Source organism: Merops nubicus, unplaced genomic scaffold (assembly GCF_000691845.1).
Source record: "Merops nubicus isolate BGI_N331 unplaced genomic scaffold, ASM69184v1 scaffold12029, whole genome shotgun sequence".
In the NCBI taxonomy this organism is placed as follows: domain Eukaryota; kingdom Metazoa; phylum Chordata; class Aves; order Coraciiformes; family Meropidae; genus Merops; species Merops nubicus.
Window position 1 is genome coordinate 32,462 of NW_008633083.1, and position 19,787 is coordinate 52,248.

Here is a 19,787-nt window from a genome sequence, read left to right on the forward strand (position 1 = left end):
TTCTATAAGATCTGCAAATGTTTGTTTGTTGTTTTAAAAAAAAAAAACAAAAGCCAACAATTAATGAGTAATGGTGGTATTGAAAATAACTTTAAAAGTTATAAATGAAATATGTAGAAAGTTTTTTGAAGTCTATCACTTAAAGTTGTGATAATATAGTAATGTAAGAAATGAATCTGTTATTGTTCCTCTATTGTAGATAGCCTCATAAATACTTTAAATGCCTGTAGAAGATGAAAACAGAGACATGCTGAGCTTTTTATGTGTGAGAGTTTATGCAAAACTGAGATCCTCATTCAAATCAATGCACAGTTTGTCTAAAAAAAAAAAAGTTTCTTTTTTAAAATGATTCTTTGTAATTTTTTTTTTTTTTTTTGAGAGGATGGGATTGAATGCTTTGGTTTTGATAAGCATGGAGCTTCAAGTATTTGATCCATAAACAAGTCTTCTTTCATTTTTTGCTTTTGAATTCCCTGGATAAATTGCAATACTTTGTCACTAGCGTGAATAGCTAGGTTATGTGGAGATTGTGTTATTCAAAACAATGTTTGAAAATTAATCTGAGAGCGCCTTATTTCAAAATGCTGGCTGTTCTTCTTGAGGTATTTTTAGGCTGCTCCTTTGGGAGCTGACCAGAGCATCAAATGCTGCATTCTTCAGAGCTGAAGGACAATAAAAGCTCCTTGTATCAGTAATGTCTGCAGAGAGAAGTGCTGCAGACAAACTGGACCTAAATGATAACTTCAAGAAATGTAACCATGGTTGGTTTTTTAGTTTGTTTTTTTTTTTCATGTGGAAAGTACTAACCGAAGGCCAATAACACATGTAAACCAATCACAGTGTTTACCCAAAAGGCAATGATAGGCACTTGTTCAGAATTTGCTATTTATAAACACGGTAGGTCATAGGAGCCCACATACGTGATTGATATGTATAGGCACTGTTTTCCAGCTGACAGACACACGGATTTGGGGCATTAGATTAAAAGAGTTGTAATGAAAAAACTCTTTACAACTATTTCAGGAAAACATCTGGGCTTACTCCTGAAAACAAGGACATTGAAACATGCAAAATAGCTGGAATTATAGATTTAGCTGTCAACAGGACAAGTTCAAGCAACTTAATATCAACATGGTCATGCTCATGGCCTTTATATTTGTGTGACTAGAGTACCTCAAGGGGAAAACCAACCAACCAAAAAACACCAAACAATAACAACAACAAAAACCTCAAGCCAAACACCCAACCCTAAGCAGTTTCACTGATTTTTTAGTTACATTACTGCAGATGTATGTAAAAATAGAAGGCACACCATTTTTACACTAGTACTGTGGTTCTTCCTTCTACAAAAGGGGTAAGAGCTGTTCTAAAATTTCCTTAATCTCATTATTTTTCTTAATATTTCATTTTAAAAGGACAAAAATTTAAAATATTGATTAGCTTTTTAAAAAATACTGTCTGCTTAACTTTTAGAGAACAAAAGAGCTAGTCCATATCTCATTTAAATTACAAGGTTGTGGTCCAGTATTTTCACTTTTATGTAAGTTCCTATTTTCTTTTTTGACAATGGAAGAAATTTGAACACTTTAAGTACTATTTATTGTAATAAATAGCGTCAACCGTTAGATAGCATTCTGCTCATAGCTGAGGTTAATACCTAGCTCTTGTACCACCCAAGTGTAATTTTAGATTTCTAGTAATTACTTGCGGTGGTAATGGTTTTTTTTTAAGTTCAAAGTGCCAACCATTCATTTGTGTGCTCAGTGTTTGAGCTGGAAGTCACTGAAAGCAGTTAGTGAATTATGGGAAGGTCACAGAGTTGATATAAAATGCAGTATTCATCAGTGTGTTGATATCACCAACGGAGTTTTTTATGCATTCCAATCATGTGCATGTATTTTAATGGGACTTGTTTATCTTGCTGTAAAAATTAGTCTTATCTGCCATATTTTCACACCTTGTGCTTTTTAACAAAAGGAACTGAACAATCTTTGTGAGATGGAATTCAGTGCAACATTTTGAAACAGTTTTCAGGAGTTTTGCAACAGTATATGTTGAAACTTTTTGTGACCATGCTCTGTTTATCTGTGGTTCTTTAATAAACTGTTCTTCTTTTTGCCATTTCTAGAGTTTTTTGACAGTTCAAAAATGCTGCTTGGCAAATTGATGAAAATGCATTATAAGTACATAGTACTTCACTAATCCTTAGCAATAGAAGAAATCCTGAGGAGATTTAGTGAGCTTTGGAAATTACTTGTGATGACAACACAGTTTGTCAGCTGGATAAAAGACCTGGAAATGGTTGATTCAGTTGAATCCTGTAGGGAGTTTATTGCTCATGTTCTTGAGAACTTCCCCAAATCTGGATTTATGATAAAGTACAAACACCAAAACACAAGGTGATGTTTACAAAAGAACAAATTTTACATAGTTCTATTCCATTATAATGGCCTTGGATTTAAGGCTGGCATTTCAAATCCTTACTAAGTGGCTTTTTTATTTTTTTTATTTTTTTTTCTGTAAATGCTTTCAGGATGCTGTTCAGGTGTTGTTAAAGCATTCAGCGGATGTCAATGCTCGTGATAAAAACTGGCAGACACCCCTACATATAGCAGCTGCAAACAAAGCTGTGAAATGTGCTGAAGCTTTAGTGCCTCTCCTCAGCAATGTAAATGTGTCTGATCGAGCAGGCAGAACAGCATTGCATCATGCAGCCTTCAGTGGACATGTTGAGGTAAGATTTATTTCTTAGCTTGTTTCCCACTGAAACTAAGCATTTCTGATGCTTAGTTTCTCAGTTTAAGATCACATTTCCTCCATCCCCTTAAGCCCTAGCCCCTATTTTGTATTTGAATTTGTCTTTTGTATTCGTCTGTGTGCAGAATGGTTGTGGGAAATACATGTTAACATCATTTAGTTAGAAGGTTATTACAGTGGCCACCTTTATTTAGACAGAAGCAAATTTGCCTGAGTTAAGTAGAGTTAAACTAGTAATAGAAAAATTTCAAATGGAAAAAAGGAAGATATTTTCTGTTCAGTAGGTAGTGAACTTACACAATGTGTTGTCACTGGAATGTGGACATTTGAAAACTGGCTAGTTTTCAAGCCCCATGGTGTTTCGTATTCCTTAGCTATTACTTCGTTGCTGCTGCCAAAGTGGGCTTTTGCAAGCTTATGGAATATTTCACAGAATCACTTTGGTTGGAAAAGACCTCTAAGATCATTGAGTCCAACTGTTATCCCTGCTCTACCAAATGTACCTCCAAGCACCACATCTCCACAGCTTTGAAACCCCTCCAGGGATGGGGACTCCACCACCTCCCTGAGCCGCCTGGCCCAATACCTGACAACCCTTTAAGTGAAAAATTTCTTCCTAAAGTCTGGTCTAAACCTCCCCTGGAGCAACGTGAGGCCATTCCTTCTTGCTCTGTCACTTGGGAGGAGAGACCAGCACCTTCCTCTCTACAATGTCCTTTCAGGTAGTTGTAGAGCGTGTTAAGGTCTCCCCTCAGCCTCCTTTTCTCCACACTAAACACCCCCAGGTCCCTCAGCTGCTTCTCATAAGCCATGCTCCCCAGATCCCTCCCCAGCTTTGTTAATTTGCTGAGTTTTTTCCTGCTTTCGAGTCCAAATCTCTCTCTTTGAGTTTTAAACCATCCCCCCTTGTCCTGTCCCAATAGGCCCTGTTAAAAAGTCTGTCCCCTCTGAAAGGCCCCTGGAAATGCTGGCAGCCACCAGAAGGTCTCCCCAGATGGAACCTTCTCCTCTACAGGCTGCCCCAGCCCAACTCTCTCCTTGCTTGGCTCCCAGCAACGGGGTTCCCCCCTTGGGTCATTGCTGGGGCTCCTCTGGCCCTGCTCCAGCAGGTCCCTGTCTCTGCTGTGCTGAAGACTCCAGAGCTGCCCCAGCCCTGCAGGGAGGTCTCTCCAGAGCAGGGCAGAGGGGCAGGATCCCCTTCCTGCCCTGCTGCCCACGCTGCTAGGGGTGCAGTCCAGGGTACCGGGGGCTCCTGGCCAGCTCCTCAACCCTAGCACCCCCAAGTCCTTCTCCCCAGCACTGCTCTCCAGCCTTGCACCCCTAGCCTGGTCTGGAACCAGGACTATGCCCTTACCCGTGGTGACTCTGAGAAGGTCCATGAAAGGTCATTTTTTCCCAGCCTATTTCAGTACCTACTTCTAATATTCAAAACCAAACACATTTAGATCCTTTGAAAACATGTATATTTTTGTTTTCTTTTACAATTTTCTTTGTCTAACTTTAAGCAGAATTTTCCATTATGAACAGAGGATTTCCTTTTTTTCTGTTTATCTCAGATGGTCAGCTTACTGTTGTCTAGAGGGGCCAATATTAATGCATTTGACAAGAAAGACAGGCGAGCGATACATTGGGCAGCATATATGGGTATGTATATGTTTCAGTTGATTACTGTTGTGGCAGTGAATAAAAAAAGTCACTTTATGCTTAGTGGTTTTATGTATTTCTAGGAACGATACTTGCAATGGAATCATTGAGGTTATCTATGTCTGCCAGAAAGCCGTTAACATTGTACTTCAAATTGTCTTGTAAATCTGTTTTTGTGGTGAGAAAAATCAGTTTGTTAGAAAAATAAAAGTAAGGCAAGTAATTTTGTTCTTTAAAAAGAAGAAACTATGTTCCTCAGTCAGCCAGAATCTAATCACAGGTGGAAACTTCTGCAGTAACGCTAAATAGAAAGTAAGCAATTAATACAGGAGGGACTTGAAACAGAGCATCATTACACCAACCTTGGGGATTGTATTTTAAAAGAAGAATCTAAATTCTTGCCTTGCCATTCTTATTCCAGAAGTGGATAATTGTTGTTCTCATGGTATCGATCAATGCAGTAGCAGTACTGTCAGAGTAATGTATTTAATTGCCTTTTATCAGACTTTTGTTTTATTGAGTGCTAAGAATGACTTTAGCATAGCTATAATAAATAGTGGAGCTTAGTATTTCAGGCTTCATTTAATACATTAACTGTATAAAACATTGTAAGGGGGATTACAGTAAATGCAGTTTAAGAGTTCTAGGCTGACACTGACAAAGGCTTCTTAGCTTTGACTAATCACTTTGTTTCTAAGTAATTCACATGCAACTGCAGATTGTATTTCTCATTGCAGAATCTGTTGTACCTGTTCAGAAACCAAAAAACATCGTGCCTCCTCAAAAAAATGTCTAAAAATGTCTTTGAATACGTGCAATGTGTGTCATATATGAGCACCAAACAAGTTTCAATATCAGTTTCAGGAGGAAGTCAGTTGAGATGATTCCATGATCTTGATTGTTATTAAGTCTTATTACCCAGTCATGGGAGAAGGATAAAACCCAGTAGCAACAGTATTGTATGAATCTGCATGCCTGGGAATTTCTTGGAAGATGAAACAGGGAAATAAGACTTCATTAGGTGCAATTCTTTGTTCCTGTTATGTTTTGGTGATCTGTGTTTTCCTAAATTTTAAATTCTCCAGAAAATACATATCTAAGGATATGTATTATTTTTAAGGATACATATGTAAAGACATATGTCTAAGGATACCATTTTATGAAACTTAAGGAGAAGAACAGTCAGGAAGATAACGTTGTCCTGTTATTCGTGGCAGCCTTTTTTTTTTTTTTTTCAGAGGTGATATAAAGATGTGAACATTTTTGTTCCAGTTAAGAGGAAAATCCTACTTGGGATGACTAAGTGAAAACCTTTGTATGTAGGGTTTATAAAGGAGTACCTTGTATTTGTGATGAACATTTAACTTAATATACAGGGAAAGTAATTTCTATACTGTCCCTTCCCTGAGTAAAACAAATTCATTTTATTGTATCTGAAATTGAACCAAACAATAAACATGCATAAAAGAGGAAATTGCATGGACTCATTACACTGACATTCTAAATCTAGGTTAACTCTGACTTGGAGGTCTGTTCTCAGGCAAAATGCCCTCAATATGGAGTTTTATATTAATGCTCATGATTGTGAATGAAAGAATTACTTGTAAATAAGAGAAATGCTGTGCAAAGTGTATTGGTTTGGGTTCATTCTTAAAAACAGACTTGGAGTTTCTGACTAAACATATTTCTCATCTGTGATTCTGTGGCATTGACTGTCTTTTGTAACTGCTTGGGAGTTCTTACAGTTTTCCAAGCAATGTTTCCCAGTCTTACCAGGAAAGAGCAAACAGAAAGTGGAAATACATTTTCAAACTCACATACTGAGCAGAACAAAAGAGCATAGCATGTGGGACAATACATACTTAAATACAGTCACCAAAAACCTGACCCTGAGTGTCGGGGTTGATGATGCATTGTTCGTTGTATGAAATGTTTTGGTCCAGGGATTGAGAATTCTGGTCTTTACAGATGCAAACCCACGCATTTACAAAATTTGGCTTGCTTGTAAGATCTCAACGGTTGTAAAAATGATCTTCTTACAAACACCTGGATTCACACAAGTGGAATTAATAACTGTCTAGTCCTGGGTCCCTGACAGTATAGGTCTGAAATGATCTGATAGCCCTATAAAAATAAGGGTGTGAAATGCTAAAAAGAACAGCAGGACCCTGTTGAGATGTCTTCAGAGGAAAAGACTTGAATGTGACTGTGAACTGTGAAGTGATCATCACAGTGTTAATAGTCTAATTTATTATTTGAAACTGTATGATATTGCACTTCAAGTACATATACCAGTACTTGAAACCAAGAAGTTAAAGAATAATCTTGATTACTGCTCCAAGGTTCTTTGCAAAATTTTGTATTAGTATTTTGTCATCTACTTATATGTGCAAAGCAATGTCTGTGACAGGCTGTCCAGTTACCTTACTTGAGGTGATTATTTGCAGTAACTTTGTGGAATTAAACTTGTGCATGTGTCAGAGATCTGGTGAGGATCAGTGAGAGGACAGAGCTTTTTCGAGCTTGTGCTCACCTAGATGAGAGAAAAACCTTCTATTTTTCAGATAAGCTACATTTATTCCAATTTTAGTCAGTACTATTTCATAGGCTATTAACAGGAAGCTCTGTTAATGAACAGTGTTTTGATAGGTAAGAATGTAATTTCTATATATCCGTTAACCTAAATATCCTTGCAGGCAACAGAGTAGAAAAAAAAGCTTTTGAAAGTCTCTTCAAACAAGGAAGAATCTGTGACATTCTTTCAACTTAGGGCCATTTTTACACCGTTCCAATTGTTTCAAGAAAGCCTTAAAGCTTATAAAACTGACCGTAGAATAAAAAGAAGTTATGCTTTACGTCACTCTACTATAAATAACTTTCTAGGGTTATATCCATTGTTTCCCTTCCTTCCTGCTTTTCACTCGGCTCCTTCGCTGTCCAGCTGCAATGAAAATGGACTTTCATTCCTGTGTGTTAGCGTTAGTGCATCAGCAGGTCTCCTCGGCGCTTCCCACTTCAAGTACCTTACTCTGCTGTTTGAGTGACTTCCACTGATAGCTGCTTGTGTTTTCAATGCAGGTCAGGGATTTATTGGTTATTTTTTTTCCTTCTTCCTCTTCTCTTTAAAGTTTTCTGCCACTGTTGTGTATATCTTTCTTCCTTTCATGGCTTTCAGTATCTTCTGTCTCTCATCTAGGGCTTGTTTTCATTCTTGTCCCCATTGTATTTAAGTCAGAAGATGAGAATCATGTTTACGTTTCTCCTTCTCTTCTTTTTTACAATACTGAAGTAATTCAGAAGTGATGCAGCAGTTTGTTTTGCTCTGGTAAACTGAATTCCTGATTGCTATAGCTTCGTGAATGTTCTGTGTTATTGACCATTCAGCATAAAATAGGTATCATGGTGACTGAATTTTTATCAAAATAGCTTTTCCTGTATTCCTTTGGGTGTACATTTCCCTATTCAAACTTCTGGAAATTCTCTTAGTCACTGGAAAAGTAAAGACCCTCACTTTTTATGAAGCACTTTAACTGAAAGCTGTATTTGTTAACTTTTTCCTTGTCTGACTGGGTAAGCATTAAGTATCTAGTGTGCCTCTCACAATTTTAAGGTAAGGGAGTCACTTGACAGGTAAAACAAAGAATCCCTCATCCGTCCATAAGGGTCAGTTACAAAGGGAAAGCACTAACTGTGTCGTGGTTTATTGAACACAAGTGTGCTCCTTTGTTCTGTGGACTTTGTCATGATTATCTGCGTGTTTGCAGTGACAGACTTGTTTGGTGGTTACATTAACAACTGGGCAAGAATGACACATCTTTTTGGTTACCCCATTTTCTATAGCTTTACTCCTGGCACGCAGCCTCATAACTGCGTGCAGGCATGGGGCAGGGGAGGCTGGCTGCCCTTCGCACAGCAGCGGTGAGGCAGTGACAGCCGTGGTGGGCTCCCCACCCTCCCATCTGGAACTTCCCACAGGTCATCCCTTCTCTGTGATCTCCTCCATTCTTACTCTTGTCCCGGTGACTTAGGAGAATAGTTGATGCTTTAAGGCTATGGTTCCTCAGGCTTGAGTCAGGTTTGCAAACAGAGCTTTGAGTTCTCTGTGATTTGGGTCACATTTTAAATGCTTTGCAAGTAAAGGAAGGTGAAAGGGAGGAGGAATAGATATTTTTATTTAATATTAGAATATCTTCTTTTTATGTGCGTGTAATTTTTTTGAAGTTTGTGCTGAAGGCCTTAAAAACCTTAATGATGTGTTTTTAGGTGAGGTGAAGGTGGAAAGCTGACAGTGATATTCTCTCTGAAATTGATAACAGAATTTTGCAGTAAATGTTTAATAATTACAAAGTTATTTCACCTCTGTAGTTCTTACATCTTCAAAAAAAAATGCTGTGTAAGCAGGAGACAAGTTGTTGGGGTTTTTTTTAATGCAGAAGACAAGATGGTGGGTTTTTTTAATGCAGAACACTTTGCAGTATTAACAAAAACTATGATTATTGAAGGGGCTATGTGGAAATACAGTCTTCTGGAGATTAATGGTTTATATCACTTTTATAGTTCATGATACAGTTAGAATACAAGAATGATTTTTCATTTTCCAGCTGAAGTCCAAATGAATAAAGTCTTGTTCATGTTATAACAATTGTATGGTTACTAAGTTTGTAAACTTGTGCTGGTTAATATAAAATGCAGCTTCATTCTTTTTGTCTTTATTCTTTTAGGTCATATTGAAGTTGTAAAATTACTTGTGGCCCATGGAGCTGAAGTGACGTGCAAAGACAAAAAATCATATACACCCTTACATGCTGCAGCATCTAGTGGGATGATCAGTGTAGTCAAATATCTTCTAGATCTTGGAGTTGATGTAAGGAAGAATAAAACAAAGTGATCATTTTTTTTTTTTTTTTTTTTAATGCTTTAAATGCTTTTATTAGTATTATAGTGTATTGTAGTGCTATAATTTAGGGGCAGGTTATGACATAGTGAAAATAGTATTTCCAAAGGTCTTCATTCCCGTGCCTTTTTTGTTATAAAACCCCATTCCCCCAAGGAACTTAAGAGCCTTGCAGGTTTTGCACAATTATTTGGAAATAAATTTATACTTAATGGGTTTTATGTTAATTTGTTATTTCTTACTCCTAGGTCATTGGACTGGAACTCAGGAAATAGGAATTCAGTTTCTAGTTTTGCCACACAATCCTTTTTGAACTTCATGAAATTAAACTTTGCTTCAGTTATTTGTAAAATACAGATGTTAATGACTTTCTTACAAGACATAAGTTTTAAGTAATAATAAAAATTTTGAGAAGCGTTAATACTACAGTAAGGAAGGTCATATTAATACTGAAATGCAAAATAAATTAAAAGGCTGTGCAGGAACTGCACGTAGGAAGTGTGTTAACAAGAAGCTGTAAGAGATCTACATTGTCCATCAAACTGGAGTTTTACAAGGCTGGAGAATGCTGCCTAAGTTGTATCTTAAGTAGATTAGAATTCAGTATCATGTTATTCACAGCAACAAATTCTACATCTATATGTATCAGCATGCCACCACCACAAAAAAAAAAAAATGCCTTTGACCTCTGTTTTTAACAGAAACCTGCAAATGTTGAAAAAATTGTAGGGGTCCTTGCAAACTGCCGTGCTGACTCTTTTTCCATATGCATGCTCTACCAATTTAAATGCTGCATACAGGAAACTGGTGTGGAGACAATGGGAGGGGGTTGGCTCACATGTAAAGGAGCTGTACTCTTTCCTGGTACACACTTCTTGATCAAAGAATTGGTTTTGAAGAATTAAAAAATGAAGTTGTATCATGACATCCAGATTTTTCTTTGCCATAATTAAGTGCTGCACGTACCACAGGGTTTTGTTGACTGACTAATCTTAGTTTTTTTTTCTCTGATAGATGAATGAACCAAACGCCTATGGAAATACTCCTCTCCATGTAGCTTGCTACAACGGTCAAGATGTTGTGGTGAATGAACTCATAGACTGCGGTGCTAATGTAAATCAAATGAATGAGAAGGGTTTTACACCTTTGCACTTTGCTGCTGCATCAACACATGGAGCATTGTGTTTAGAGCTTTTGGTCTGCAACGGAGCAGATGTAAACATTAAGGTAAGTGAATCTAAAGCCATCCATTCACTCTTAAAGCTGCAGTGTGTCTTTATCAGAGGTAATTTTTCAAAGTTATCGGTTAAAAATAACTGATGGAGTATTTCTGTGAAAAGTACTGTGGAAAAAATGAGCCAGTATATTTCTCCAAGGAATGTGATCTGAATCTGAAAAGTTCAATGGGATGTAGTATATAGCTCAAAAGGGTAAAGAAGAAAGATGACAATACTGCCTGGCCAATCTTGACTGTATTTTTATGTCAGAATTCCACATAATTTGTCTTCTCTAGTTTATCTGTATAAAAGTAAGAGCAAATCATGTGGCAAAATGCAAAATAACATGGTTTTCTTGTAAATAAGCAGCATTAACGAAATAAGGATATTTCAGAGAAATGTGTATGAACAGACTGATTGCTGGAGCAGTTGAAAAATTGGTAATGTAAGATCCTAAAATCCAGTTAATAAGGGAGAGTTGTGAAGAGTGTATTAAAAATACAAAGATAAGTAGATCAGGTGAATGGAAGGTCTTAAACACCAGATTTTTAATTACTCCAGCAAAACTTTGTGAGCAGAGTCAGTGAAGTTTTTACATCTCTCCTTGGTCACATGTCTTTGGCTGCAGAATATTCCTTAGAATCTAGTCTTAGTGTGGGTAGAATTTCTAATCCACACAAGCACAAAAGCAAGCTATAACATGAAACTTTGTTTTTCTTCTCAAGTGTGTAGGGTAAGGTCTTGAGATGTGTGAGAGATGGGAGGCCCCCTATTTTGTGTTAAGTTGATTTTTACTCTAGGAATGAAAACTTAGCTGTGTTCAGAAATATTCAGTGGCATTATCTGGTGTCTTGACAGGTTTCAGGCTGGGGGAAGTGGGAAATGAGTATGTGGAATGAAGAGTCCAAGTGTTCCTCTTACAAAGTATCTAGTTGCCTGTACTGTTGCCCACGTGTGGTAGGAAGAGAATTATCTATCCTTCTGTTTCTTTTAATAATAAATAAATATGTTTATGAGTTATGCCTGAATTTTGATACAAGCTGGATTAGAGGTGAACATTAGAATAGCTGACATTTCTGTTAAAAATCATGGTGCTTGTGGCTCACTTCATGTGTGACAGTCATGCTGATTTTCAGCTAACTTATTCTAAAATAAAGTTATATCCGTTGTTAGTACAGAATCAGTAGCTCACTGAAAATTTGGAAGGAATTTTAAAATGAGATATTTGAAATGTATGTGCTGCTCACTTTGGCATATAATTAAGCATGCAGCTCATTTAATGAAAATACATGTAAACTCACTTGTGGAAAAAAATCATCATCAAAGTGCCCTGGAGAAGTAAGGAGCTGTGCTACAGGGTTTATTGCCATCTTGTCCTAAAGTACACAAGTCATAGTCCATTTGTTTTTGTTGCCAGCTTTCTGCTCTGCATAATGTCCCAGACTGGATATGGCTGAGGGTTTAGCCTTACCGGGGCTGACTTCTGTCCTACATTTTTGAAACATCATTTCTCATTAACATATCTGCTGTCATGGAAAATAATCCCACAATGTTAAATATACTAATGATTATGTATGTATGTTACTTACACAAGTAAGAGCAAAAGGGAAACAAATATTGCCAAGCAAAGAATTACTGTTTTCCTTTATAATGGTTTCCAAGTTTTTTTCTGATGTAGAAGGAGGAAATGTGGAGGGCTTCATTTCAGAAAGGCATGCAGCAAGTAATGGTGATTGGGGTTTTTTTTGGCTATTTGTTTTCAATACAGCCTAATTGTAGCTTGGAATGAAAATTCAAAGCTTCCAACATTCTATTAGTATAATTAAACACTGTTAAAAATTACTATAATCTTTGTTTTAACTTAAAATGAGAATCTTTGGTTTATATATGGTATATCTTGTAGATACTGACTACATTTAGTTATTACAGAAGTAATCTCAGAAATTGTGCAAAGAATGGTTAATGTCTTCAGAGCGACTGGCAAAGTTCCTGAATCCTTCGAAGTTTATAATGTGAGTGAACCTGTTTTTGGAGATGACAAAAGATGTTTTAACATCAGAGAGATGTATTGTTGCCTGCCTTCCCATTAAACCTTAAGTTATGGGATCCAAAGTATATATTTGTTGGTTTCTGTAACTTAAAAAAAAAAAAAAAATCCATAGATGATTTAGTGTGGGTGAACCCAGGTTTTCTCTTAAGCTTAGCTCTGAGATGACAGAATCATTTTTTCTGAAACATGATAGTGATGGGGCTGGGAAGTGCAGCATGAAGCATATCAGAGAGCTGAGAATTTCAGCTGAAGTCTAAGAGCTTAGCAAAGGTCTGGCTACTGAAGTTAGCTTGCTTCAGAAGAAAATGTCATTACAGCGGAGAAGGTTAGGAGCCTTAGCTGTAGGTTGAGTGTAAGTGAAATGTGTTGATTTAGTATCAAAACTGTTAAGTGCAAAATTAAGAAAGTAGGGTCATGTAGGGGTTTTAAGTAATTACTGCTTGAAAATGGCATATAGTCCCTATTTTCACACCAACACCTGTCTCTGTTAGAATTCTGTTAACGATATTGCTGTGGATTTATACCAGTATGACTGAATTTAACCCATGAAATTGTGCTTGAAAGTGAGAACAGCCTTACTTTGTATATTAAAGCTTTATACTTGCACTGTTGAAAAATGCAAGGACTGAGGCAAACAAAAAAAATGTCCAAGTCAACTTCTGCTTCTCCAGAAAGACCTGTAAAGATAAATCTTGCATTTAATCAGAAGAACAATCCCTGAAAAATAGCAAAGAGAAGTTGGATTAGAATACATTGTGTCACTGGGAGTAATTTGTGAAGTGGGATGCTTTTAGAGGGTTCTTGCTAAGAATTTATTGTAACCAAGCTTATTCAGTTTCCAAATACTGAGGCTGAAGTTCAAAGTAGTTAATTATAATTGTTATAAGATTTTGGTTTTGTCATAATGCTGTTGTTTGTGTAATCCGATTCCATAGTTCCCTCCCATTTACAAGTGTTTCTGTGGTTTTAGAGGTAACAGAATGGGTCTGGATGTTAGTGGAGGTGCAGATTAGACAGTAACATTAAGTACATCCACTATGCAGTGGAAAACCTAGTGGGGAGGGAAACACTCGTATTCTTGATGGCAAGTAGAAGAAAGTGCTTGTGCATATCTGTGATGTTGGCCTCATCTCAAGAAGGGAATGCATAGCAGAAGGTAATGGACAGTAGAAATATGCTACATGCACTTTACCATCTCTGTAGGCAGGGGACATCTTTTCATACTTGTTTTTGTCGCCTTGTCAACGTCCATATAGTACCGTAGAACAGTGAATCCTGTATTGCTCATTACTGCAGCACTTTCTCCTCAGTGTTTCAGGTCTTCCATGCATGGAAGAACACGTTGAGATAAGTATGTAATGGGAGAGAATTAGTTGGTTTATGGGCCCCCTTGCTGCTTGAAAATTCACTGACCTAAATAGGAGCATTTTACTTCCGTTGGTGATACTAGAATATGAGAATTGTTGCTGGGGACAGTTTTCATTTGGAGGAGTGCTATGATGTGATAGACCCACACTTTCCCTTGACACTCAGTAAAGCTCAGTAGTCTGAGTACGGTTAGTATCTGAGTAATTACTTAATAGAATGCCTTGTGCTGTGAGTTAATTCTTTTTTTCTAATAGCAATTACTGTCTTAGCAAATTTTGCATGAGCATAAGTATTTCATGGGTACGTTTTCTCTACTGATAGAGGAGATTTGAGTGATTTCTTTCCTACTACCACTCTTGATGGAGTATCGGTGAAGAAAACAAAAGTTACTAGCCCATAGCTATTCTATCATGTGCTCTATCCTATCAGATCTCATAAAATCAAGAGCCATAATTAACAGTATTTAGATAGGAGACCTTAAAGGCATAAAAAAAAGGAAATGGTAGCAAAATTGATTGTCCAGTTCCTCAAGTAGATTTCAGTCCAATTTTCCATGTTTGCATCTGCTATGAGCACATGACTATGTCTTTTGAATTATTTACAGTCAAAGAAATCTGCTAGCTAAAACAACTGCAGATAACTTGTCTGTCATTATCGGGTGTTTTATTTCAATCTGGGTCTAAGGAGACCATGTTTCCCATAATTGCATTGTTCTAAGTGATGTATGCTGCTCTGTGCAGTGACACAACTAAAAATTCCACATCCAACTCTATCTAAAAGGATCTCCATCTTCAGTAACACCTTCATAGAAGCGTTGCCATTTGTTTCCAAAGGAAGAGTAAAGATGAGAAGACACTTTCATACATGACAGCAATTTGTAATATTTCAATACATATGTTCATATTGTATGTTCTGCCTACCATTTTTGTCTTTTAACTGTATTTTGTGAACTCTTCATACTTTTCAAAACTAATATTGAAAATGTAAAGAAGTGGTATGCATGTCCATACAAGTGTGCTTTTATTTTCTCTAAGTGTCATGTTTGCCATTTTTGGGTGGATTTGTGGGAACTTTTTTTAGCAATAAAACTTTCCCGTTACTGGTAAAGTACAGGGGGAAAAGACATCATCCTAAAATAACAACAAAAAAAAAATTTGGTTTTGTAAGTTCATTGAGATTGTGGTCTTAAAAATTGAAATTTCTTTGTGTGTTACTGTTGGCCCACTTGAAGGACATTTTTACTATGTCAATGGCTATATGCACATTTGATGTGTCAGATGTATAGTGCTAAGTAGTGGTTGAAGAGTTCTACCCTAGATGTACTTGAGTTTATGCTAAATTATTTTAAAATGCCAATTGACAGAAATTTCCATGAAACACATGAGCTTTTTAATGTGTTATCTTCTAATATAATGTGCAAGACTCTATTGTAAATACAGCTATTTTCTTTCAAGAAACTAATTTAAAGAAGCGTAGTTTTGTTTTAGAGTTGGGTGAGGGAAGAGTTGGACACAGGTTTGTTGCTGGAGTTGCGTGCTGTCATCATCCTCTTGAGAATGATTGTCCTAAAGGCATAATTGTGAGTGGGCATCACCAAGCTGTCACTCACAGCTGGAAGAGTGATTAAGAGCAGCTCTTTTGAAAAGCTTGTCACTGCCAGCATCCATCTTTCAGAATTGTGTAGGAACAGTTGAAAGGAGGGAGTAGAGGAAAGAATAAGAAAGCAGAAGAAAGTCCTTTTCCTTTCTTTTTTTTTCCAGTTCAGGTGGATTACTATTACTTGTCAGAAGTAATCACTGGGTTGTTGGTGTTTTTTTTTTTTTCTTTTCCAGAGTAAAGATGGGAAGACTCCTTTGCACATGACAGCGATCCATGGTAGATTTTCAAGATCTCAAACCATCATTCAAAATGGTAAAAAGGAGGAAGAAATAGTTTTCCCATCAGCTTTCCAGTATTATAAATATTTTACTCCTCTTGAATTTATAACAATGTATGGATTTCTGTTTTTTGTATCCAGGGTCCAGTAGTAGTTCCATTAATGGTGGAGTCTGGCTTATCTGCTTATAAAGTTTGATAAATTACATTGAAGAACCATTTATTTTCCAGGGTGCAGGAAAATACAGTAGTTTTTCCTTCCATAATGTAGGTTGCGGAAAGTTTGTCCCATGTGATTATATAAAAAAATTCTTCTCTCTATTTTATTTATTATCAATATTAAATACCACTGAAAGATGTATAGTTTGTGGGGGTTTTTTAATCCCAAGTAGTAATTTATGGACAATTACTAATGTTGCTTAAATTATCATCAGTGCGGTTTTTCTAATAAGAGTATCTGTATGCATATGTATATTTTTACTTAGTAGTTACTTTTTTTTGTAGGAGCTGAAATAGACTGTGAAGATAAGAATGGAAATACTCCTTTGCACATAGCAGCCAGATATGGCCATGAGCTATTAATCAACACTCTGATTACGAGTGGTGCTGACACTGCAAAGTAGGTAACTTTACTGACATGAATGCAAGCTGAAAGAATTTAGAAATGTATTTAATAGATGAACAAGAGTAGTATGTTTTTTGAATATCATCTATAGTTTGAGATAGGAAATGCTTTGTGTGTTATCCTGTACTGTACTTTGAAGCAGCTACTCAGTATGTTGCAATTTGTACAAAAAGAAAGAAATAGATTTTCCTCTATAATGTATTTGAAGTAAAAGCTCTGAAAGTTTCAGTAGGCTGTTGAACTGACTTAATGCATCCTGCTGGCTTCTAATAAAACATTTAATATGTGAAGTTTTCCTAAGGCTCAGTATTCCAATCAGGTGGTTTGCTGAACCCACCATGTATGGTGCTCTTTGGCACACAATCATGTTTGTTTTATTTTAATTGTAATGAAACAGTGATGCCTGATTGTGGTGTATCTTAGGCGGGGTATACATGGGATGTTTCCTCTCCATTTGGCAGCATTAAGTGGATTTTCAGACTGCTGCAGAAAACTCCTCTCATCAGGTAAGATACTCTTTAAAAATCTTACAGTTGCTTTGTAATTAGTTTTTTGTTCCATAGAATAGCTTTTAAGTAAGTCTTAATTTAGTAATACATAAAAATATTTATAGTTTATTAGTAGCTTGGAGTCAGTGCTTGTTTTTTTTTCATGGACAGTCCATAGTTAAAGTGAATGCAAACTCTTACAGAAGTAATTAAAAAAAATAATTCAAACTGAAATAATGCATCTATAACTTCTTAAGTGTTGTGTTTGTGTGTTTTAAGTTGGCCATGGAGGTTGGATGACGGGTTCAGACCATAATGCAACCTCAAGGAGAAAGGCTTATGTTCTCTTAAATGACTTCATGGAGCATCCTCCATTTCTCTTCCATGATGTCTTTAGCTTAATGCAGATTGACCTGTTCCTGTAATAGGCACCTAATAGCTCTGAAGACTGTGGACTGCTACATGAAGAAACTGTTACATTGGTGGTTTATTGTTAATTAAATGCAACCCACAATGCACTTTGCTTTCATTGTTTGAGTCCTTCCTGAAGTTGTGGAGGGGTCATAAGGTTATTACTTCCCTTGTTGGCCAGAGTCTGCTCTGATGTGAATTCTGAGCTCCTCGAACCATTGCAGTTCTGCAAAATTAGAGTTGTCTGAAGGACTGTGTAAACTTCAGAAATAGAAGAAACTAAATGGTTCTACATTAATCTGAAGACACTTCATGGTTTTTGATAACATGAGAGTGAGGGGCAGAGGGCTGGGTAAAAGGAAGAGTAAGAAGTTGCTTCCCCAGCTTTATTTTCTGCTCGGGGAGCCTGGGAGAAGAACTAAAGGAGTATAACTAAAGCTACCACTGGTAAGGCTTTTTATTTCACTCTTCCTGTCATGGAGAAGCTTGCAAGGGTTTGCTCCAGAGAAGAACTGCCCTACAGTCAAGTATATTTCAGTTGGATGCATTTCTGCCTCTTTCTCCTTTCTGCACATGGTGCTGTGCTGGCTGTGCCCTTACTGGAGATACAGTACAGCAAAGGAATCCCTGTGGAAGACTTGCAAGTGGTTTCTGTGACTTTTACATCAGTTGAGTGAACTTGGATGTAAATCTAGCCAGGAGCAGATAAGGACTTGAAGAGTATGTTCAGCTTTCAGGCTGGGGAGGCTAGGTGCTGCTAACAGCTTATTAGCTGGCAGCAACAGCTTGATGTGGGGGTTGGTATCTGCAAACTATGTGCCCTTCTGGTTTTGAGATGAAGAGCCTCATTTATCTAAATTAAGAAGATCTCATTTTTAAACTCATTAATATTCTTGTGAAGATCTTAAAATCATCAATCTGCCTTGTCTCCATAGTGAATGACATTCAAGTAACTACTGATTTTAGACAAACAACCTAGGGATGTGGGAAGGCATCAAAGACTACTTTTCAGATCAGATTGGTAAACTATCTTAAATTGTTTGCTGTAGGTCACTGCCTATTGAATTCAGAGGAGAATGTAGTGGCACATAGAAAACCTGTGTTTTGAGGGATATGGAGTAGGAAAACAGTCTTGAATAGTAATATTCTTGAATAACATCCTGTGTTGTTCAGGGTTTATCATTGTTGAACAAATCTTAAAAAGAAAAAATAAAAACCCAATTGCATTCCCAGGCAAAAGTAGCAAAACTGGAGATGTAATGAAGGAGTTTTCTCAAACCAAAAATGTAGCTTTGAAACCCAAATTAAATAGTAATCTTCATGTCAAAGTATATGGTTGCATATATATGGAATTGCACAGTTGAAGTTTGTGATCTCATATTTGAAGTTCCATAGTCAAACTTTTTTGGAAAGAGAAAACAACAATGTTCTCTAAAGAGCTCCTTTGTAAGTATTTCCTATTTACAGACTCCACTCCAGCTTAACAAAATTCTTTCTCTGGGGATGTAAGTCTATGGGGCCTGATGAGAGGCATCCCAGAATCCTGATGGAATTGGCTGACGTAGTTGCCACGCCAGTCTCCATGGTATTTGAAGAGTCATGGCAGTCAGGTGAAGTCCCTGGTGACTGGAAGAAGGGAAACGTTGCACCCATTTTTAGAAAGGGTAGAAAGGAGGCCTCTGGGAACTACCAACTGCTCAACCTCACCTCTGTGCCTGGGAAGATCATGGAATGTATCTGCCTAGAAGCTCTGCTAAGGCATGTGGGAGATGGGGAGGTGATTTGAGACAGCCAGCATGGCATCACTAAGGGCAAGTCCTGCCTGACCAACCCTAGTGGCTTTCTGCGATGGAGTTACTATATCAGGAGATAAGGGAAGCACAATGGATGTCATCTGTCTGGAGTTCTGCAAGGCTATTGACACGGTTTCCTGCAACATCCTTCTCTCTAAGTTGGAAAGATATGGATTTGATGTGTGGACTGTTCTGTGGATAAGGAATTGGTTGAACAGTCACATCCAGAGGGTAGTGGTCAATGGTTTGATGTCTAGGTGGAGATGGGTGACAAGTGGGGTCCCTCAGGAGCCCATGCTGGGACCAGTACTGTTTAACATCTTCATCAGTGATACAGACAGTGGGATCAAGTGCACCCTCGGCAAGTTTGCAGATGACACCAAGCTGAGTGGTGTGGTCAACATGCCAGAAGGACAGGATGCCATCCAGGGGAATTGGACAATCTTGAGAAGTGAGCCCATGTGAACCTCATGACATTCAACATGGCCAGGTGCGAGGTCCTGCGCCTGGGTAGGGGCAATCCTCATCAATTCACAGATTCACACAATGTTAGGGGTTGGAAGGGACCTCAAGAGATCATCTAGTCCAACCCCCCTGCCAGAGCAGGATCACCTAGAGTACATCACACAGGAACATGGTGCTGCCAGCTGCCGCTCCGCCCTCTG

General features: G+C 37.5%; 1 protein-coding gene across 1 annotated transcript in view; it reads left to right on the forward strand.

The window, feature by feature from the left end:
• The window catches only part of LOC103780450 (serine/threonine-protein phosphatase 6 regulatory ankyrin repeat subunit A-like), a 48,094-nt gene extending 31,120 nt beyond the window's left edge, over positions 1 to 16,974 (forward strand). Inside the window, exons 5-11 of the mRNA XM_008948127.1 lie at positions 2,534 to 2,734; positions 4,314 to 4,401; positions 9,123 to 9,265; positions 10,310 to 10,522; positions 15,763 to 15,841; positions 16,310 to 16,424; positions 16,854 to 16,974. Coding sequence (XP_008946375.1) covers positions 2,534 to 2,734; positions 4,314 to 4,401; positions 9,123 to 9,265; positions 10,310 to 10,522; positions 15,763 to 15,841; positions 16,310 to 16,424; positions 16,854 to 16,974 — 960 coding nt within the window. The remainder of the gene's footprint in view (positions 1 to 2,533; positions 2,735 to 4,313; positions 4,402 to 9,122; positions 9,266 to 10,309; positions 10,523 to 15,762; positions 15,842 to 16,309; positions 16,425 to 16,853) is intronic.
• Positions 16,975 to 19,787: the final 2,813 nt, after the last annotated feature.